General features: G+C 39.4%; 1 protein-coding gene across 6 annotated transcripts in view; it reads right to left on the reverse strand.

Annotated features, from left to right (window-relative positions):
- LOC144473563 (dystrophin, isoforms A/C/F/G/H) overlaps nt 1-24788 on the reverse strand; it is an 856126-nt gene that overhangs the window by 230213 nt on the left and 601125 nt on the right. For 5 of the 6 annotated variants that reach the window (XM_078187528.1, XM_078187532.1, XM_078187530.1 and 2 more), the window contains one exon: nt 1637-1660. The exons of the other annotated variant lie outside the window; for it this stretch is intronic. In XM_078187528.1, the coding sequence (XP_078043654.1) occupies nt 1637-1660 (24 nt within the window). The remainder of the gene's footprint in view (nt 1-1636; nt 1661-24788) is intronic. 6 annotated transcript variants of the gene reach the window in all.

The raw sequence follows: 24788 nt of genomic DNA on the forward strand, positions 1-24788 counted from the left end.
TATTTTCTAGTTCGAAGTCGACAGTGCTGATCGACGTGCAGTTCATCATTTATTTCTTGGATATAGAACGAAGTGCAAATTTTCTTGTAACAGAACTACGTGTTGTATGATCCTAAATGCAGTTTTAAAAAATGCAAAGAGAATTATAATATGCGACTCAGAAACAGAAGGAGTGATTTCCATATAGATTTGTTCATTATTTTTAAGTTAAGAACCGTAAATTCTTTGCTCCTAAAACTCAATTTTGGATAATTTTAGATCAGTTTTGGAATGCACCGTCGACTGAGAACATCGCAAAAAACAAGATTTATTATTTAAATAAACGTCGATAAAAAAGTAACGAAACAAATATTTGTCCATTTCGAAATATCGAAGAATATATATGAAAATCGACGAAACTCATCCTTGACTAAATCGTTTACTCGAGGCTCTCCTTTTAATTAGAATATCCAATTAAGAGGAAATAATTTTATCATTGATTTGCTTTGAAAATCTACTAGATTCTGAAGCATATTTGAACATAGACGATTTTTCCCGGTTTTGTTTACGCGACGTACATGCAACTCGGGAAAATGCATTCAATTCACAGAGCACAGAATTCAGTCCACGGTTAGAGCTGCATGCAGGTATGTTACGCAATTTCTTGATCAAATATAACGCGAGTTAAACAGAATGTATATTGTGTTCAACACGTTGATGATAAAATAATCAGTGCGAATTGTCTACATATCTCTAGCAGTCCGTCAATCTGATGACTGTTTAAAAAGATCAGTTTGTGTTTCTTGGAACTCGTCATCTTTTGAATAATTAAACAACTGCTTAACAAATATGACGAATGAATTTTAAGTGGAACTTTAGCTATCATTTTCGAATAAATTTAACTTTCATATCTAAGAGAAATTTTATATATGTTTCCCGTAATTTAATTTTAATATTTAAAAGAAGTTCTATCTATGTTTCTCGCAATTTAATTTTAATATTCAAAAGAGGTTCTATATACGTTTCCTGCAATTTAATTTTAAAATTTAAAAGAAATTCTATATACGATTTCAGTAATTTAATTTTAATATCTAAATGAAATTCTATATACATCTCTCGCAATTTAATTTTAATATCCGAAAAAATTCTATATACGTTTCCAAAAAGTAATTTCCGTAACTAGAAACAAGAAGCTATTTCGTCGATTTTGGTTGCTTCGATATTAAATAGATTTTAAGTGATTCGAATGACTGGATGTCGGTGAATTAAACAGGATTGTATAAATTAAAGAAGGACCGTGTTATTAATCGACCTAGTTTCAGTAAGCTTGAAATTTAATTGTAGTTTGCCAACACATAATAATCCTGGAATGCCGGAGTCGGGGAGCCCTCGTGAAAATACTATTCTCTGTTTGTGTTGGTGATATTTCAGAGATTTAAATTTCATGAACGAAAATTTAATTTAACATAGTCATCGTTAGACCGCGGCTCTTGCGCACAGATTACGTACACGAAGTCGTGTTTTAAAAGTCTTTCACAACGTTTTTACCTGATTCATTCCTTCAGAATCTTTAAACAGAAGCAATCAAATCTCGTTTAACAAATTATAGTTTTATTTCTCTAGATAAAATTACAGAGATCTGTATTTGCATAAATACCTGCAGTCTTGTCGTCGTATAAATCTGGAAAATGAAACATCTTGTAAGTATACGAGCTTATTCAATTTTACACGTTTAATTTAACTTTAACTTATGCTAACTTTAATTTAATTTAACCAAGTCTGTACGATCTACGCTATACATTGTTCGCAATGTCTACTAAGGTAAAAATGTAATAACATCGTTACGTAAAGTTTTAACATGCTGACGAAGTAAAAGAAACAAAAAGGTATCTCTCTCTACGGTATACAACGTGGCTCCGAAATTATGGCGCGGACGGCCACGAGGCGATTTTACATGCAAAAATAAGTCGAAAAAGTGGAGTAACAATTTTTCATTTTAAGGCTTCGTTTTCAAGAGGAAAGAGTTTATATGTTAGTACTATTAAATATGGATCGGCATACCGTCAGTTAAGAAAATTTGACGCAACGTGAGATTTAGTTTCCCAAGAAATAAAATGTTAAATAAAATATTATTTCATTTTCGACTTATTTTTTAATGTGGTCACCACTCTGCCTTTTATACGTTGATTTCGGAGACACCCAGTATGTATGCGATTATAATAATTATTATTATAGTGGCTCCAAAAGTATCTGCACCCTACAATTTTTCATAAACAGTCGATATTTAATGTGTTATAATTTTGTAAAAAAAATGGTTGTGTAATAATCAACTTGTGCTCAACTTAAAGCTTGAAATTTCTACTTTTAATTTATCGTTTCGCTTTTTATGACAGAAACATCTCTGAGAGCATTGATAAATATATTTCGTGACCAAATCTATCAAAGAATTGAAGATCAAAGCTTCTCCTTTACAACGAGCTTTCATAATTTTATATACGATTATTTTTATTCGCTTCATGGAATATATAGGAGCTGTCAAGCTCCCCTATGCTTTAGATTACTGTAAAGTAACTGGTACACTTTTTATTCCATCAGAAAATGATTTACTAATATTCTTAGGCGACGTTTCAGTTTATAGTATTTTCAAAAAATACGAACATGTCTTTCGCTTTCCGACCACTATATTATGTGAAAGCGTCTTACAATACAGTATTTAAGCTTTAAAGTGAGTCTGGATTTACCAATATCCAATTCTTTCTTATAAAATTGTAACAATTTAAACATTGACAGATTTTCAATTACCGGCAAAGTGCATGAATCTTTTCGAAGCCACTGTATATATTCCTGGTACGACGACGAAAATGTTAACGCAATTTTACAATTATTTTACGATATATTATAATTTTAATTCAATTTTAATTTAATTTAATGAGTTAATTTTTATGTTTGCGTAACATTATCGTACTCGAAAAAGATTTGGTAATAAATATTCTCTATTATTAACTGTTTGCATATTGCAACATGTGGAGATCTCCTGACTCTCAAAGCCACAAAACCATCCTGTTCTTTCTTAATTTTTTTATAATTATTTGATACTAATGACAAATTTGTATTTGGTACCATAATGCGATTTATTCAAGAAAACTTCTGGATTGGTTTCAAAATGTAATGTTTATTTAAAAAAGGTGAAATTAGCAATTGTTTTCCCCTGTTTCGCTGTTAATAATTATTTTGATTTTAAATTATTTTATCAATAATATTAAAAATGTGCTTAAAGCAGTATAAAAGACAATATTTTGCTATCTATTAAAATGGAAATACTCAAATAAAATTCTAATATCAATTTTATTTGATTAAAAATATTGTTTTCTAATGAATTATATTTTCACATTTTTCTGTAAATAGATATTACATTGGTATCTTGAAACTGATGTATGTATACGCTTTCTTGAATGAATCGCTAAATGACACCATACTCAAATTTTCAAATAATTATAACATTTAATCAGAAATTAGGCTGACTTCGTTGAGACTATTTTGGCCAAAAGGTAACTAATTCCATCAACGAATAACCACACGAAAAGAACAGCCCTGAGTGGCCATCGCAGCTCGTCAATATTTCTCAAGAAAGTATTAAACCATCAGCTATCGGATGAACTTGTCACCGTGCTACAAGATGTCGGCCGAGGCTTTCCAGACGACTTATCCTCCCGGCAAAATCCTCGGACCCGCGCGGAAATAAGCGAAGGAGGAAAGCTACGGGTAGGGCGGTAGCTGCCTATAAATAAACCGTCCTCGGTGAAGTGCTATTCCCTGTTCACCGGGACTAGGCAGCAGCGCTTCCAGGTGTTGGTTCAAGGTGGCCAGTTGCTTGCCGCGAATATGGAATTTTGATGAAGCCTGGCCCGGATATATCCGATCGGTTTTATCGATTCCGCTGCGCGGGGGGCCGTCGATGGGAACCCCGCCCGGAAATACGGATAAATCGAGGCGCAAGTCGTCGGAAGGATCTATCTACCTTGAACTTGGAAAAGTCTCTTGGCCGGCCGATTACCCCGGGGCTCCTCCGGTGCCCGCAATAATTAGCCACTTCGAAGACAGCCGGCCGACGCGATCCGAGACCAATTACAGACCCGCGTGGCGGGAACATTTTCAACAGGAGATCAGCCTTTAATTATGCCCGCCTAATTAGTCGTCGCGGTCGCCGGACCGGCCCACGCGCCGTCGCGCGCGTCTTCGTGGGGCTCCCGATAACCACCTTATCGTGGATCGCCGATTATTCCGGCGACTTCCGTGCCCGTTACTCTCTCGCGTCGTCCAAGGATCTACGGGCACACGTAATTACACGGCCGACGCGGCCGAATCCTGGGTAGACGGCACGGTGACTTTAACTTAATCGACTATCGATGTTGCCTGTAATCCAGGTGTACAGTGCTGGCAGGGGGCTGAGGTGGCGAAGGAGGAGTTGCGGGTGTCAAGGAGCCGCAGACATCTCTAAAACCGAGGGAAATTATACACGCGGCCTGGCCGGCAGTCGTGTACGAGGCGTCATTAATTAAAACATGCTGCGGCGGTGCACTTGCCTGGAATGCCTTAATAGTTCGCCGCATTATACGGACGGTCCAACACCGGCAAGATGTATTACTCGCGAGCTCTATTATGCGGACCGGAGAGCCGCCCGATAGGAGCGCCGCGAGGCTCTGCCGACGTTTAGCGTTTTCTGGTCATTGGCCGCAGATACGCTTTTCAGTGGGATCTGCGCGGTTTAAGATTCTGCGGGAATGGACGGTTTAAAGCGCAACTTTACGGCCGGTATTTTTACCTACACGGTTTTACCTACAATCACGGGGCAAATTCACGAAGAAGGTTTCACAAATGATCCGCTAAATCTAAATGACATTCTGTTCTTCTAAACTGAGACACTACTTTTTTGTTAACAAAGTCCCGGAGTAAAATTAGGAAGGAATATTAATTAACGCAGCTGTGAACGAGATCGTAGCGCGAAGAGTTGATAGAACTTTCAATCATTGTGCTATACGAAGAGAAATCTGAAGAATCTTTTTTACATGATAACTTAACCAGCTAAGTGTGTGCGACGTCTATATCCGTCACGGAGATGTGCCAGAATTTTGTGTTACGACGATTATATCCGTCATGCGTAAAATTTTGTTAGAATTTGATATTTAAAAATTTAAATTGTAATTCTGACAAAAACTAAATTATATTAGTAAATTTTGATATGTTTATGGGGATAAAAAATAATGGGGGCTTGCTGGTACGAAATGGCAATTTTCAACAATTAATTACAGACTTTCAGAAATTATAAAATCGTTACTACTAAAGAATGTGTTAATATTTCTTTACAGGTAACCAGAAATGCGGCTTCAATATTTTTTCTCGCGGGGAGACAGTTGGCGTGCATAGTCTGTTATAATAGCTGTCCACCCAGTCACAACCACTTCAGTCCGGTGACATTTGGATGCTCAGAGTGGACAGCTATTGTGGCCGTTGATGCATCGCGTATACTTCTTTTGAAAGGAGGACCAAAAAGCTATGCGAAACAAGTATGAGTGACGAATGACCGTGGAAAATACACTTTCCGATGAACAGTTGTAACTGCGTGTAGTTTAAAGTGTCGGAGTAATTATTAATCGTTTCATGTAACATGTTCATTTGCGATCTATAGAATTTATTTATGCATCGGGGTAAAATAAACGTAAATCTTGATGAAGAATAATGCAATAATATAAGACAGTAATTAACCTCTTAGGCACGACGCGCCATTATGGTGGCTTTTATCAATCCAGTTTAATTCACGGACTTCCATTCATTCGAATCAATTAAAATGTGTGGCTTTTTCGCCTTCAAAAATATTTGTATAATAAATAATTACAGAATATTTTTTCGAAAGAAGTTCTCGCTACGAAGTTGCAATACGAATATATAAAAGAAATTTTTGAAAATGAAAACATTGTATCAAGTAGAATTTATGAGACGTGAAAATAAGAATTTCGCTATAATTTCTTTAACCTCTTAAGCACGGCGCGCCATTATGATGGCTTTTGTGGATATTTCGTGTTTTACTCAATTATTATAGTTATTATTAGTTATTAAAGTGAACGATTAAAGTGTATACGTACAATACACTAAGAAAAGAATATAAATAGCTAATACCAAATATAACTATACCAAAAAAAAATTGAATATTAAGAAAAATGGTAATTTAGTTATGAAAAATTTTATTCGCGTAAATCCAGCCGTACCTAAGAGGTTAAAAAACGATAGAATTCTAAAAAAAAACCGTCCCTTATTAAAACTTTAGGTATTCAGAAAACATCGCTATTAACCCTTTCCAACCCGAAGCTGTTTAACTTTCACGATTCAGACATTTCTTCTAACGTAATATTTACATTCTACGACATTGTTTCTATTTCGTCTTCATGTAACTACTATACTGTAATTTACAATAATATTTAAATTCCTAGCTCTGATTGCATTGTATAAATTCGACGTATAAATTCTACTTCAAAAGTGAAGAATAGACATTATCTGTTCCTTTATTGTGAAGGATTCATCTTTATATCGTTATGCAGGAAGAAAACCTGCAATCCGTGAATTTCAACAAATCCGTGATTCGGGAGACAGACTTAAGATCAGTTCGGGAGAACGTGCCGTCAGTACTTTCGAGAGCACGATTTGTACAAGTTAGTTGTGTAGTCTCTACTTATAGATAGGCACGTAGTCTAACGATCTGGAATCCAGGATTCAGGGCACCGAGTTAAGATCAATCCGCTGGTACACGCCACCTCAATTCTCGAGAGTGCAACTTCCAGGAGTTACCAGCAGTCTACTTACACGTGGTCAAGTAGAACAAGGATCTAGAGGCCAAAGACCGCCTTAAGAGTAATCCTCTACTGCATTTCACTTGGAGAGTTTTTGGGCGACATGATTGACCGCCTCTAAGCGCGAGCAAACGTTGTTTAGCACCGATCCTATGCGCGACAAATCTGAAGCTGCGATTCAGCGATGGAAAAAACGTATGTCTCGAAAATTCAGTGAAAGCGCTAAAAAAAACCTGTAAAATGTAGTATTTGGTCTCAAAAATTGGCCGAAAGTTAATTCGAAAAATCTTCTGTAAAATATCCAACGTTTGTTCTTTGACATTGTTGAGTATATACAAGACAATATCCCAACACCTCTTTATTAACCTCTTAGGCACGGCTGGATTTTGCGCGAATGTAATTTTTCATAATTAAATTACCATTTCTCTTAGTATATATTTTTTGGTAGAGCTTTTCTTAATGTATTGTACATATATACTTTTTCACTTTAATAACTAATAATACAATTGAGTAAAGTACGAAACATCCGCAAAAGTCACTATGGCGCGTCGTGTCTAAGAGGTTAACTCCTTGCACTTCGATAGTTAACACTTATTAGATCTTAAATCTTAATAATTTCCATATTAGGACCAGACAGTTTTAATTTCCTGTACTGTCTTTATTCATTCTCGTTTTTAAACTTTGGTAATAGAAGAATTCAATTTTATTTCGATATAGAAGTTAATAATAATCGTATTTAATAGAAATTAATAATGTTCGTATTGGATGGATTTTGTATGGAATTTTTATGTCATTCATTTAGGTCATTCATAAATCAATAATCTCTGTTCTATGAAAAGAAATTTTCTGAATTAAAAAGCATCGTTTCTTTACAACCGGTCAGTCTCGAGTTTCTTGTTTCTTAGAAATTACGGCTAATGAGAAGGCATCATTTCTACCAATTAGGAAAACGCGATTATTCTACTTGTGCGAGGGCGTTAAGAGTGGTGGATTTGTGAGAATCGATTACGAATAATTTACAATTTTCTTAAACAATGTTCCGTAAGAATATAGAAACTAATAGTAAGTTATATATGTATATGTTGTAGTATACGTATATGTAACAACTCTGAATTTGCTAATAAACCACCTGGTATAAAGCATTAATTAATAAATATTAATTAGAAAAAGCTAGAAAGTACATAAAACATAAATCTTATAGCAATTACGAGATCTTTCATTTCTTGGAACTGTTTTAGTCAGAACCAATAAACAACAGTCTAGCTTATTTTCGAGATTTTTGAACGCCTGCTTATAACATAATTAAATCATGATAATTTCAAAAACCGAAACCGATATCAAAACAGTTTTCGACTCTTGTCATCCTCTATGATCCCATAAATGGGGACGATAGCTATAACTCCGAAACATTGCGAAGCTATTAGGGAAAACCACCACAGAGAGGAGGAACTGACGAGTATAGCACCCGGGATTCGCTTACTGTCACCGAAAGGAGTATCATTGACCGCGTCGCTCGAACCTTAATTACGTTTCCCATTCCGGGAGTAGTTGAGCCGGTGCCTGAAAAATAGAAAAAGAAATGGCCGCCGTATTAAAGTATCGCGTATCAGGGGGGACACGTTAATCCGTGGGATTCGCGCGAGATGAATCCGATGACAGCCACTACGCCTCGTGGCGCGCCGTTCCGCCGAGCCCGGCGGAGCGTTTCGTGGCGCTCCGCCGCCGCGGCATACCGGGCACGCCTCTCTCTGTTCGCGGGTTTCCCCAGGTAAACGCGAGCATGCATTCCGACGCGCGGCGTCGTCATTTTCACGTTTAATATGCGATGACGCGCGCCGCCGGCAACCAGCCAGCCAGCCGGCTTCTAACTCGCGCCAAGTAGACGCAGTTCATAACGTGTCAGACCGAGTCGAGCCAGCGGAACGTTATTATCCGAAACCATTCGTTTCCCATCGACGACACGCCCGTCGAATTATACATGCGCGACACACGCATATTTCTTCAACTAAAATAATATCGTCGTTCGCTAAGACCGTTTACGAATCCGGTTATGAAACCGCGAGCTTGAATTATACGGCGCGTTCGACGCTGTTACATTGATCGATTGTTCTCTGAAATATTAGCCCCTTGCACTCGAGCGGTGACTATGAAGCACCACTAAAATTATTCTATCACCTTTCGAAATCATTTTTATACCGAGAAAGCGTAGGTTTAAAAAATTGTTAAAAGTGGAACCATTGGTACGAGTCGCAAGGATCGATTTTATATGCGTAAAATGTACTTTGTCATGTAAAATGTAAATACTGTAAGACAGAAAAATTATTTTAGAACTACAGTTAAGATGACTTCAAGTGCAAAGGGATAGGCAGCACCCATGGCACCCAAGAGCGCGTGTTAGATTCTAAAATGGAAGAGCGATGGTAAATAACGTCAGTTCGAGACACTTCGGCGCTTGGAGAATCCTGTTATTTTACCTTATAACAACAGAAATGTTTACGACCGTCGGCAAAGTGTTAGAAATCCGTTCGCAAACGGAGAAACAGCGTCGACGAACAAACGCCGATCGAAGTTCGAAACAACGACCGGTTGAACGACCAGTTACATAATAATTACTTTCCGTCGAACGGCTTCGAAAGGTGCACGAAGAGCCTCGGTCGCGTGGTTGTACACTTTTCCACAGAATCACGGGGCGCGCGACGGCGAATACGGAAAGACGGGGAACAGTTTTTTTTTTTTGTAAGAATCCGTCATCGTGCAGAGCGAGGCACGAGCGAGAAACGCGGCTCGCGCTGTTTTTGCTGATAAAAGACCGCCTTTGTGTCAAGTATTTCGGGTTTAAGTGAGCGTGACTCGGGGACGAGTCTGCCGGTAGCAGAATGCGCATTCGAAGTAGAATGCAGTTATACGTTGAAATCGGCTTAGTTAGCAAATTACAGTGAACACCGGCAACTGTAATTATGAATGAGCCGTTGAATCAAAGTGACGGCTCTAAATGGTCCCCGGGTTCTTCTCAATTGGAAGAGCGGAAGTGCATTTAACGCGTTGCCGCTCGAACGGCAAGGACCGACCGGGTTGCCGACATTTTAATACCTCCTTTCTATTTCGCGACGACAGGACAAGAATTACTTCTCTTTCAGGATAGTCGAAGTAAATCAGCGCCGATTCTTCGAGCGTTCTGAGAACGGGGCGACGAAAGCGTCATCTGACGTAACAATTATTCGATATACTCTATCCGGATGAATACTGTATCGGATGAATCGAACAATTTCGCTCGGGGCGAGGTACCGTGTCGCTTATAAACAAACCACGGATTTGGTGTATTCATAAGAGAAATAAATAGTTCGAATGACACTACTGTTATAGTGTCCACTCTTCTCTATATCAAAATGAATGCAGACAATTTTTATTGTCCGTAAAAATCCGCAGTCTACTTATAAATATCCAGTTATTCGGGGAACTTAAAAAAAAGTAAGTGATCCATTTTCTAATATAATTATTTTTTAACAGAACGTATATTTACTGAATGGATTGTTAGCTAACGTGGAGAAAGTAGAGTATTACTTGAAATGATTGCCACTCGACAATCACAGAGTTTATATTGATGGCGCGGATTTGTATCTATTCTAGACAAACCAACGTGTGTGTAATTATTACCACTAGAGGATACAAAAATTTATAATATTCATATCCAATACCTACATCCGATTACGGGTAGAGTCGAATCTCGACTATCCGATCTAATCATGGAAACAGTATAGTGAGTAGTAATCATGAAATACTATAGTGCTCGATTCACTATTTATCGACTTGTTTGATAAATAATGTTGTATATGGATTTTCTTAGATCTTAGAAAAGATATTCGGATGAACGAAGTATTTTTATATGTTTAAATAATTATCTGAAACTGTAGCTACCTCTTCATCCCCTAAACCTACGATGTATACAAGGTATAATAAAGTTTAGTATCACGGTTTTCATGAATGATTTTAAATTCATTCAATGACGAAGGTATGTATCGAAGATCCAGTTTCCTTATCCAATTTTACTGAAAATAGTTTACACACATTATACATTTCACATCCTATACAAGAACATGACATTCTAAAGTTAGTTTCCTTAAGGTATCTTCTTCAATTAACTCCTTAATTAATTTTTCCCCAAAGATTACTATTCGGATACACATATTTCCCAAACCAACAACATCACACAGTTATCTACATACAGAACTCAAGATAATTCTCTGCAGCAAAACACACAGGTTCCACGAGCGGCAACGGCGATACCGCAGTATAGTTTGTGATTTTCATGAGACAAGTAGAAAGTCAACCTAGCCACCTACCACGAAGTTCGTCGTCATGTCCGAGTGTGTGCACGAAGACCGACGGTAACGCGACAGACACCACAAGATCGACATGATTCGCGAGTGAACGTTACCAAAAAACAACTTCTCCCCCGCGAAAGCCCTAGAAATCCGGTCGGTTCACAGACGGTGGTTGGCTCTGTTCACGCGAGATAGATCCGTCCGAGATCGGTGGAGGGTCCCGTCGGTCGGCCGCCAATCAGATCCGCGGAAAACCGATCCAGCAGCGTAACGTCGTCCCGTCGAATCACCGAAAAGCATCGCACATTCGTATCACTGTGGCATAATACGTAGGAGCCGACGAGAGTCTAGTCTCGATATCTCTCGCAGGACACTCGATAGTCGTCGCACGCACACCGAAAGACGGACAGGCTACAGTTCGACGAGGACTGCGCCGGATGATGGTGCAGCGGACGGCGGGCGAGCGAGCCGTGTGCGAGCCGAGCACACCGTCGTTAACGAGAGGCAGGAGCCATTGTTTGCGGCCTAGTTCTGCCCATCCGGCGGCGGCTTTCCATGCCATGGGGGCCTTCTGTACGCGCGGGCTGTCGATATTGCAGCGGCACGTGGACGCAATTTAAGTATTACCTCATTACGTCACGTCCCTCCGTTCGAGAAACTTGGAAACGGGGTCCGGTGTTGCAGCGGCCCGGCTAATGGACAGCGACGGAACACAGAGAGAGAGAGAGAGAGAGAGAGAGAGAGAAAGAGAGCAGGACACGCGGCGACGCGACATATTTGTTATGCCGGAGGCCGCGTCACCCCCACACGCCGCTACGGGGATGACGTTAAAATGCACGAGAGGCGAGGGTGAATCGGAACTATGGAGCTACGAGATACGTTCCCGCGACCTGATACGTTGTCTATTTTTAAAGTGTATCTGTAGTGAGCCCAAAAAATAGCGCAGCTTTGACAATTTGTTATGACGACGTACCAAATGCAATACAATATCTGGTTAATGGTATTTACTGTATACATTTTCGTGAACACTTACGATTTGTTTTAGCCAGTTAACTAGTTTTAATCAGCGTGTGTCGGGATAATCAAGCGATGGCGGATACAGTAGGGAATCCAACTCAAATTATTTATAATTTTCATTTATTTGCTCCATTTCGTTCTGACCACTAAACATATTAAAAATATACGAATATAATCTAGCTTTCGCCAGAATTACAATCTAAATATCAAATTGTAACAAAGTGTTACGCATGACGGATGTAATCGTCATGACACAAAATTCTGCCACATCTCCATGACGGATATAATCGTCAAACACACTTAACTGGCTAAACATTTTTTCACAAAATGGCGAAACTAGAGCGCATCGAAGCGAAGCTTCCTTTTCGAGTAATACTCCGTTGCCAGAAAAATTTCTCCTTCAATCTCTATTTTATAACAGGAACCGAAAAGTATTTTAGCTTTCTCATAAGATTACCTCGAGAAACGCGTTGCAAAATTAAAAGATATATTTTCAATTTTTCATAGATATCGATAACTTAGTAACATAAATAAATAGAGCTCGGAGCGTGCTGCAAGGAAGACTTGAAAAGAGATCTGCATTTTTTCTCAATTCTAGCATGTTGTTACCGTTCAAGTGTTCTCTTTTCACATTTAATACGACCATAGACGATTCGAGTCTAAGTAAATCACCGGGAGAGTGGTGTGGGACATTGAAGATTGCCTTGATGAAGGAAACGCAAATTTCCTTGGGGTGGCAATTTATATGGAAAGTTTATACATATTCAAGCGATTAAGGAGAGGTGTGCGGATGTTTATGCGAAAGAAAAATTCCCTGCATTCGTTGCAAGACGCAGTGCCTGTGTATAGTAGCGCACGGTTTAATTTACATCGATTCAGAAACCAGCATGTAAATTTTAACGCGGGGAACATGTTTTCCTTCCAATAACTAACTCGACGCACAAGTTAACAAAATAAGAGAAGAGAATAAGAGAAATAACTGAGGTTACATTGATTAACTCGGCCAGCAACTCGGCGCCATTTTGTCGCGAAAACGTGCATCTAAGAATCGTCGCTAATGATCTGCATTTTCTAAATGTATAATTATAATTGTATAATTATATAAATATATATTCGCTAAATATAAAATCGAATTTTATAAATGTGTAAAATCCAGAGTCCAGTTATTCGTTCCAATTGCTAGTTTATGGGTAACATCAACATATAACATAATATATTTACATGGACATCTGTGCTCAATGTGAAAAGATAATATCAGTTGTAATATTTCGTTAGCTTGCGTTCTGCATAAACGCATCTGTTTTATTTATAGGTTAAATTTTAAATAAAATTGAAAGTCCATGAAATTATTGTCGAGTTAAATGAATCGAACATGTCCAAACCTTTCTTCAGTCGATGCTAAGCTGCCAAACTGTTCGAATTAGTTGACCGAAGGGAAAGTAATATAATATTTGCAGATAAGGAGCTATCTGTTATAAGCATATAGACGTTGAAGTAGCCATATTTTGCCTTTAAAGCTGTTATCCTTTCTGACGACGAATTCGCCTGGCAACTGCATCGAATACATAAATACAGACGCTCGAACTTTTCCATTTTCAGACCTGACGAACGATTAATAATGTAATAATTGTCTTCTCTTCACCGAGCACTGAATAGCACGATGATTAATTACTTTCCAGCATTATAATACATAGCTACGATGGAAACACATTGTGCCGGAAAGGTGAAAAGATCAAAGGCGGATTTCAATCCGATGCAAAATCAATAAGTAACGCAGAATCAGGATAACCGCGTAAATAAAACGCGAGCCCTTCCAGCAATCTACCTGAAGCAGAAAACCTTCCATTTCAGCTTCTGCCAACGAACGTGTATAACAATTATGTCTCCGAGTATAAACAACGCAGAGACGGGGAACCTTTCCTACCCCTATCCCTCTAAAAACGAACAAGCCTCGCACTTCGCATTGTTCCCTCCTTGCCTTTTCACCTGACAAACAATCGATGCGTAACAAAATGTTCCCCTTGCTCGTGCCAGCCGACGAATAGGTCTCTGAACGACCCCGTAACTCGAAGCCTTCCCATGAATGGCGACCTCTCCCTACGAAAGTTATACATCAAAAACTCCATCGCAGACGGACAAGTTTTAACGCACGGAACAGAAAAGTTTCGAAGGCCGTTGCCTGAAGGGCCATTTCCTGGTAGACTCAAGGACTAGCCGCCTGCAATATAGACCCTACACCGGTCGCTATAGACCCTATATCCCGCGTACGACCCCGCACACTCGAACCCTATTCTCAAAGGAGATGCGCGCGACCCGACGTAACCGCATAAACATATTTGTTGGACGACGCTGTCGCCGTTGGCCATAATATTCTTGCGTTGCCGAGTCCAGGATTAACTTTGCAGCCGGTAATCCTCGAACCGGTCGCGTCTCCAAGCGGAAACGGAGTTCGGAACGGCGACGTCTCGAGAAGAGTCGTCTCGAGACGCGGCTCTCCCTCTCTCTCTCTTTCTCCTCTCCCTGGGGAAGCTACGATTTTCTCAGTTTTATTTGGTCTCAAAACACTCTTCGGCGAGCCGGCTCGTCCTCTTTGCATTTCCATCGAGCTGCGAACCAACCCTTTTTCTCCCTCCTGCCGAGCATCTCGCCCCTCTAGCCAGGCCGGTCTGTCGGTCCGCCGCGGCGTGCCGGCTGGTTCCGAGAGGTAACAAGTCACACGTCACTCGTGTATCTCCGTTTGGGTCCCGAATTTATGTATCTCGGCGAGTTTGGCGAGCTTTCGCCGCGCTGCCGCTGTCCCACGGGATACGGGATTTTTCGTAACCATCCCCGTGAACGGCAAATGGAGCGCGCGCGAGCCTGCTCGCGCGCGCTGGCTGCATCCGTGAAATCGGAGCGTGACATTGCTTCCGTCGGCGCTATTGACCCCTTTCACGCCGACTATTTTTTACTATGATCGATTGCCCACCGTAAAGTGTTTTCAACTACCTTCTGAAAGCGGCAATAAAAAGGTATAGTCGAACGGAGGAATTCACGTACAACTGGAAAATATCCAGCAAATATTTGGAATACTGTGATCTAACTGTGTGTGTGTGTGTGTGTGCTTTTGTACGTTGATCCGAAAAATAATGGTAGCAAATCGTGGAGTTCGTGATTCTGTGAATAGGTGGAAAAATACGCACATTTCTAGATAATATAAAGTAAGAAAAACTGAGCATTCTTAGAAGTTATAACAACCGTGTTATAATTGTTCAAAGACCACCCTATTAAACCATTAATCATGGAAATTAAACTTAATTTTATTTTACATCTTTCAAAATTCAAATTATATATACATTTTAGACACTTTCAGATATATTAGGTGAGAAACTATGAAACGGACGTTTTTGTCTAGTCTGTGTTTATCTGCGGCGCCCTTTTCATAGTTTCCAACCTAATGCAATTGCAATTATTCTTGAAAGAAAAGTACGTGAAATTAATGAATTTCGTAAAAGGACGCGGTAAAGATAAATTGTATAATATATAAATCTAGCAAAGGAGCGTTTACAAATATTGGTTACCATAAAGTGAAACACAATTTAACGCCATTCGTCTATTATATTCAAGTACCAAGAACGTGTGCAATGAGTGATATAACCTTGGCAAGAAAGAAATTGGCAAAAATGACAAAGAAAAATGGGTTTATTCATATACATGATTCACGCTCGAACGAGAACCTCCGTCCATAGAATTTTTAAATTCCGGAAAATCTTATTCGGGAACGGTGCGGACAACGAGTTCGCGGAAAGAATGATTGCATCTTATTATAAAACAGCTTTCACAGCTTCTGTTTTACTATTCCAGCTATTTCAACTTCAACACGAAAGAACAATAGGCGCCTGTAATCGCGAATATAAAAAAAGATTGCAGTTCTTTACTATGTCGCGAAAGTTTATGGTTTAATCTGAATACGGGCATCTCAAATTTCTTTAAAACCTAGTGTCCGTTGCTATGACAATCGACACAGTCTGTGTGAACATCTTCGTGGAGAAGGTCAGTTTCATTCGAGATTTCGTCCCTATAACTTCACCGTTCTTTAAAAAGTATTTGAAATTACTTAATAACTTCTCCGTATTTGAAATTAATCGGCCCTTTTCAGGGCCACACAAAATAACGCTGGAAACTTCGGACATGTGTTAATTGTTGAATAATTCGTGATCAGTGTGAAATAATAGTGCAGTGAAAGTGAAAACGAAAGTGAAAGTTAGTGTAATCTGTGCCGTTCTACATACGTGGATTACATACGTGGATTAAAACTTTTGGATTACAACATTTACAACTGCATTGGTAAGTTTTTCATTAATAACATTTGTGAAATTCATGAAATTCTTATTTGATGATCGAACGCGGCTCAGAGGCGATACGTGGCCGTGGCTCCTGTCACCGAGACGGGCTTGAGTCGTCCCTGAATCGTTCGCGCTCATGTGCGCAGCAGCACGAAAACTCGTCGGTGCGCAGCCAACTTTAATTGTTAATAACTCGTTAACAAAGCCGCGGATTGCATTTCGGCAAACGAAAAAGTTACTTGAAATAGCCTCAGCTACCCCCCATTTCCCGGAGTTACAATAATTGAGAAACACCCTGTATACGGGATTTTCGCGAAAGTGGGTCGATAAAATCCAGACACGTTAACGCGGGCGAAACGGACGGAACCGTAATTAACCGAGAAATTACATAATACCGGGAGCGATTAAAATTACTCGCGGATCGCATTTACATCTGGAGGGTATTTACGAATGACGGAAACGGGCGGACCGCGAATCGCTTCAGAAAGCAAATACCGATTGACGCAACTTGGAACCGTTTATGACGAATTCGTCATGCCCGCGTATCATTTCCAATTGCCCGACATCCGCGTAATTTAAACATTTAATCGTTTAAACGATCCTGTTATTTTTCAACCGATTAATTTATATAATAGTGAATGAGAAATTATTACTGCCTTAACAGAACACTGTTATGCGATGCGAATTACTTATAAATATTTGACTTTTATTAATCGGGTAGGAAAATATTTTCTGTATAATTTTTTAATCATTTAACGTAAATGATTCATCTATATAATAATCAAGAATTTCCTATTGTATTTACTATTATATGAGCAGAAATTACTCATGTTGGTCCCTCATTTCATAGTTATCAATTTTACTTTTAATAAAATTAATTAACGCTCAAAGTTACATAATAAAATAATAATTATGCTTCTCGCGAAGAACAGGTGACATTAAAATTGCAACTAATGAAGTGCCATCAATATTATTATCGAAATTAGTTCGGTGGATATTAAAATTTATTCGAAGCAAGCATTAGTATAAAAAACGGACACTATAGCAACCGTCTTGATAGTTATTCGAAACACGAAATATTCATGTTTTACAATAATTATATTAAATTCATTGTACTTACGATTTTTAAATCGAGACGAAAGAAACGTCTATTTCATTACATAATGCATACAATTACTTCGACTTCTTTGTTTCAATTAATTCATTATAACAGGCAGCGACGCAGTTGTCAAGCGTTACAGTTCCAGAGAAAGCTTTCCAAAAAGTCGTGAATTATTGTTACGTTCGCATGAAAAACAGTTAATTGAAACATAAATTTATCATTATTACCGAGGTATATTCAAGAATCACGTTGGAAGCCATAAACGACCGAAGACATCGCGGAGTCATAAATTTGAGCAGGCTCGCTGCTCCAGCTAATATTTCTCTGTCAAGATATCCCGGGCATTATCATTCGTCTTGGCGAAATATGCATTTATTTTGATAAACAATATAAATCAGATATAACTACGTAAAACGAAAACCAGCGATTAATAACGCGAGCAGTGTACGGCGCAACATATGCTTTAGAATGTGATTAGTATAGTAAAGTCTTGACCTGGCGGTTTAAGTATTGAATAATTCAACTAAATTATAGTAAAAATATAATTTAAACAATTATGTAAACAATTAAATGCCTCACTGTTTCTTACTTTGACGGTCATCTACCGAAATACCGTTATTCACATTTTAATAGTTAAACCCTTTGCGGTCATATGTCTACTCTCAGCCACCAAAGCAATTTATTTATCTTTTCTCATCTTTTTTATTTTTACATAAAATTAAAACATATTACTGTGTTACATACGTCTGAACATTAAAACGGAGTTAATAAATGTTGTTTTTCCTTCTTTTATCATTGTTATCTTATTACTGTCCAGTGAAAGAAAATTAATTACGACCAGCATGACTTATGTATAAATTTAATACGACCGAAAAGGGTTAATTAAATTATATCTATATTTATAAGACATGAATTGAGACTTACACTTTGTTAAAAAGAAATTAATATTTTCAATTGCACGGAGCTAAATTTTGTTAGATTTCAAAACAATTTGAGGTCACAGTAGTTGTGGGTTTACAGTAAAGGTAGAAACGTACTATTGGCAGATCACGTGGGCTCGTGTGACATTCGGACAATTATTTAAAATCTGTTATAAACAGATTACTGTCATGTCACAGCGTTCATGTACCGTCACTCATAGACGGACGTCGCGTACTGCTTTCCTATAGTTTCGGGTGATTTCAGGCGGCATTACCGTGTCTCTACCTTAACTGACACATATTGCGCAACGCATTCGACAGGGATTTCACGGCGATCAAAAGCACACACGCACAAATCAATCACTCCAAGAAGCCGGTAATAAATTTGAATGGTAGCGAAGGAGCTGGAGGGGAGGAAAAAGGGCATTAAAAATTCGACCCAGATATGTTTCATCCGTGTTTGTTGTTCCCTTTTCTCGAGCGCCGCGACAGAACGTTCCTCCGGGTGGCGAAACGCGCGCGGCTCCACGGCCGCTCGTATATTACGGATTTTCGCGCGCGGTGCGTTTGCACACACAGATACGCGACCGACACGATCGTTAAACGAAAGTGATTATCGATCTGGCTGGCCCCGGTGCGGTATCGGCGTCGAGGAACTCGGGTAACGAATTCTGGGATACAACACGCAGCGTGTGTATTTTTTTCGGGGCTGGTCTCTCTCTCTCTCTCTCTCTCCCTCTCTCTCTCTCTCTCTCTCTCTGTCTCGCCGGCTTCGTCCGCGCCGCTCCTGCCCTAACACACTCCCCACTCCCCCACCGATCTGCCCACACCCCCGTTCTCGCCGACACCCCCGCCGCCGTCCCTGAAGCCCGCCCCCCCTTTTTGCTATCCAACGGACCGCGTCTAAATCAATTTTTATGCAAATAAGGGCGCATCCGCGCGCGGGCTTCCCGGAACCCGAGGATTTTTCGTTCATTGATTTACACCCGTTTACACACGTTTAAAGCCGTGCCCGTTGAATCCGTTGATTTTTCACCGCCGGATTTTCCGCACGGGGATTCCCGCCGTCATTCGCCCGCTCGTTACCCGTATACGTATCGTTCAACCCCACGGAAAGGTATTGATTTAATTTCGACAAATACCCCGTCGACGCCTTTCACCGCCGCTCGAACGACTGATTTATCTGCTTCCCTTTTCACGACTTTTTATCTCGGCGTAACGCTCGCTTCTACTTGGCCGAAAGTTTTATTTCATCTAATTGCTACGGAACAGGGCTCGCGATACACAGCTATCACTTGGCGTAGGAAGAAATTCTGGTAGCAATTACCGTCCTTCGAGGCAGAGAATTTCTAAACCTGTAGTGTTTACAACCGTTAAACGCGAAGAATCGGTTTCAATTTGATGCAAATGAGTTCCTAAAAGATCGTCAGTTACTGTTAACTATAGTAACGTAATAAGTGGGAGTGTGCTGTGACTTTGAAAACAGTATTTAAGGCAACGAAAAGTTTTAATTGAGGGAAGAAAAATTTTTAACAGTGATATTGATCATTTATAAAGAAATTATAGTGGAATTCTTAATTTCACGTCTTATAAATTCTACCTGACTCGATATTTTGATTTTTAAGAATTGTATATTCGCATTGGAACTTGATGACAAAAACTTCTTTGAAAAAATATTCTATAATTATTGATGTAAATGTTAGGTTGGAAACTATGAAACGGGCGCCGTAGCTGAACACAGACTAAACAAAAACGGTCGTTTCATAGTTTGCAACCTGATGGAACCTATTAGAAAGTAAAATATCTTTCATTTCTGTGAGAAATGTTTGTAGCGAATTATATATTGACCTTGACTGGAAAAATAGCACAGAGAAAAGCGTAGTACCGATTTTCAACAATCCGCACGTGTCAACACCCTTGCCGAAGTAGGGTAAACGCATTTACCTTATTGGCAGAAATGATCCCTTCCTATTAGCCGCAATTTCCACGAAACGAGGGACTCGAGCCTGGCGGGTTGTAAACAAACAACGTCACGTCACCCGTTACCGCCTCGCTCTCCCCCGATCTTCTAGCCTCTTTCATTACAGTGGGAAACCGATTCCCAATAGAAGTGGGTTTCGGGAGATGATAGACAAATATCCCATGCCCCTCGACAGAAATTCTGTCATATTTTTAACAAGCGACAGAAGGATAGACAATAGCAGGTTGTCACAATATAGTTGGAACAAAATTTTTCCTGCAAGGTATTCTTTTCGGTCAAAAAATATATTGAGTAACTTGATATTTATATTCTTGTGTTAACTTAATATTTATATACTTGTGGTTACTTAATATTTATATACCTGTAATTACTCAATATTTATATACTTGTGTTTACTTAATATTTATACAGTTGTGTAATAGTTTAGAAGAAGATGATTAACATATTATCAAAAGCGATAACACTTTTACCAAAATTTAACCAATTATTTACATTACGATACCATAACAAATTCTTCTGAAATTATTATGTAAAACAGAATTCGAATAAAAAGATGACAACTTAATTCTTTACATTTCCTTTTTCTAAACGAAAAAATGTAGTGTTAGTTAGTAAAACACGCACTGGTAACAATAATAATGTAATGTTTAAGAATTCGTTTGCAATATATTTTCAAACGATTTACTAACAATGATTGATAATAATAGCGAACGAAGTGTAAACGCGATAGCATAGTTTGAAGGAGTCAAACCGTTCGAAATTCATCGACAAATGGAAGTTTAGTACAATAATGGACGTCTGTCGCTGTAATAAGTGAACAAGTGGACTAGAAAGTTCCTAACGACGTTGCAAGTTCTTTCGGAAGTTTTCCAGCTTCGAGGGTGCAAGATACGGCAGAATATTTTTGTTTGGAAACCTTTACACACTTCCGTGTACTGAAACGTTTGTAATAAACAGAACGGAGAGTGGTATATAAAATAGTATTACATAATATTTTATTTAAATCATTTTTGTATTTTCGAGGTTGAGATCGAAGAGTTGTTTTTAGTATCGCACGTTCCAGCATTTCTAACACCCATTATATATATTTAAAAAATTATATATTATTTAAGCAATTTTATAATTTCTGGATTTCGAAAACTCATCTTGTATTAAAAAAGCGAATTCTATAGATTGATAATATGAATGAATAAAATACAAAATAGTAAAAAGATTAAATGTATTTAAGAGTATTATTATCATTTTCAACCCAATTGAAGCCTACCTCCGTTCAATTCTGATCAAATTGTAATTTTCTTTAGTGAAGCAACGTTATCAGACATCGCAGAAGGGAATAAAATAATAAAGTATATTCTACCATCTACGTTGTTATCATTCCATCAACGAAGCTACCTTCTTCTTGCATCGATCATTTTCCCATCCACGTTTATAACGCACGCATTATAGTATGCAACAACATTCGCAATTAACCGGAAACAACGACCCCTGTTGTCTGCCGCCAAGACGATCCCCGCAACAATTTCGGTAAAAAGCCTTACTAAACAAAATGTGAACCGCGAACACCCGTGGAGGATCCGCAATTTAGCTGTCCGTCGAACACGCGTCAACTACGAGAGACCGTGTACAGCCCCCCGTTCCGTCGATACTCCGCCTAAGCAAACTTGTTAGTAACCGTCAACAAACATTTAATTATTGCGAATCCCCACAGGTCTATTACATCGCAACGATCCCCCCGTTTCGGATTCGCACGAATAGACGATCGCTCGGAACCATCGCCGTACAATCCCTATCAAAACGAGACCCAAATCCGGCCAGAGATTCAGTCAATATTTATATTATATAACATAAAAAATACAATATAATGACATCATTATATAATATAAAGTATATAATATAATAAAATTTGTCGGGTCGCGAGCGGCCAATGCAGTTGTGTTTATGACGGCCCCCAGGTAGATTTTTTATAACACCGCGTCGATATTTTTCTGGCCTTCGACAACCGATACCAGATGTGGCCATGAGCAGGGGTACGGCCAGCGACAGCTACGCTAAAGACAATGAAAATCTGAGAATTCCCAGATTTCTGCTGTCCCCTCTTCTTGGACATCTTTCTAATATTCATTGGTTTTAACATAATTTAAGTAGCCAATGAAATACCAATTCCACCCACGCCATTTACATAGGAAGGCGTAATCGGAGGATGAGAAGCGTACCTACTTCACTTTCCACTTTGCACTCGGTAACTTCTCATCTAGTCCGACAACCGACATTTTCTACATAGTGTTATAGTTGTGATAAGTTGTTCGTCTCTTTATTATTAAACCTTGTTTAAATACGGCACCTTGTTCCATCACAGTTCTTTCTAATACATCCTCAACATATTAATTTATCGCGAAGTAGGCGCGTTATTTAATCATCATCAACTACGGCCGACGCTGTAACGCACCGCGCAACAAAATTATTACAAAATATAAATGATAATAAAGAATACGAAAAAGAGGTTCCCGAGGTCATTTAAAATAATTTTTCCCTCGGCGAAATTGCAATCCGCGGCTCCGTTTCCGAATTATTGACGAAAAACACTGACCAACGAGAAGCGAGATCAGCGTCACGGCGGAGCTAATATCCCCTCGCGCTAGCCGTACTGCGCCCCCATTGGTCAGTGTTTTTCATTAATAACTTCTAAACGATGCCTCGCAGAAAATTTTCGTAAAGGAAAAAGTTTCTTCGCATTCTCTCAGGAACCATTTTCCAAACGCACTTTGAACTGTGAATCGCGCGTTCCTAAGACGCTGCGTTGCCGCATGGTTCAAAATGATCGACTGCTTCTCGAGCATAGCTCGTACGCGTCTCACGTTCCTGCACTCTTTCTCGCGGCTAGCTACTTGGCTGTCTCTCCTGCTCGACTCTTCCCGGTTACCCCACCTGCCGCTTATTGAAACCAGAATATATTGCCAGGTTCCGCGGCCGAATAGCCAGCCCTGCTCCGCTGACCGGCGCTCTATCGTAAAACGATTACTATACCTCAGGCCGGGGCCCGTGTACAATGGCTTTTGTTATAATGGAACGTTTGTTTCGCGCATTCGACCGGCGGCGGCGGCGGCGGCAGTGCAGGCAATGGAGGGGAGGAACTTGGATTTTTCGCCAGCCATAATTCATCGCGGCCCACGCGGGATTCTTTTAAAGGGGAGATCTACGGTCAGCCTGCCGCCGCCGCCGCTGCTCGCGCTGCTGCCTCGGACCGCTCCATCGGCGTTACACAATTTGTTGCGGATCGCTTTTTCGTTCCGCGCGGGACCCGCCGGCGGGTAGCGGCCGCGATTTATGGCTGCGTTTGACTGGCTTCCTAATGAATATCGGGATTTGATGCCGGCCGCGGCGCGACGGTAGAACGGTCGCGTGGTGCTGGGGCAACCACCGGTGTGGCGGGAGGATGGCTCTCCCGATGCATTCAATTGATCGTCAGTTTTTTTTTTCGGGAATTAAAAAATATTTGCACTGCCCGGTTCGGCTCTACACGGTGACCGCTCGGTAACTAACCATTCTAGATACTCGTCAGGAAACGGTAATTACTCGACGACCAATCATGCGTCCCCTATCGCCGTAACACGTTCGTATGCCTTTCACTGCGGCCGTATAGGGTGTGTCCGGTGAATGAAAACTGCACGCTTGTTAAAAGAATCGTTGTTTCATCCGCTGAATGATATTACGGTAAGGGAGCCGTGTCACCTGCTATTCTCGTGCATCTCTGAACATAATTGTAGGTGTCTTTGAGTATTGTAACTTCTTTTCAAAGTGTAATCACATTTGCTATGTGATTAGTGTGAAACTATATTTGCTAGACTTAGATTAATTGTTCATAATAATACAGGAAATGTTCATTCACTAATGTTTACTCATTTGATAAAGTATTCTATGAATCGAGATGCAACTTATTATTAAGATATTCTGTGTCCTTTTGAATTTGTTACTACAGTTAAAATTTTCGAGAACCTTGAATCGAGACCACCGTAAAGGTGTTTAAAAAGTCGAACACTATTGAGTCCAGGCGAGATATATTTATACCGTTATCTATACAAATATTTCCCATCAGCGAGCAGAGTAAACCGACTTGAGACAACATCTTAGACATATTTATTCAATCTTCAGTATCTGTTAGAACAGTGGACATTGAGTCAAGTGTTATATAAATATAATTCTCTTCTTTTAAATGTGGACTCATGACAAACATAAATTTTCTTTTTCCTTCAAAAAATTCTTACAATCGCAAAGATTTTAATCATTGCGATAGCAGTATGTA

This window comes from Augochlora pura, chromosome 7 (genome assembly GCF_028453695.1).
Source record: "Augochlora pura isolate Apur16 chromosome 7, APUR_v2.2.1, whole genome shotgun sequence".
Lineage (NCBI taxonomy): Eukaryota > Metazoa > Arthropoda > Insecta > Hymenoptera > Halictidae > Augochlora > Augochlora pura.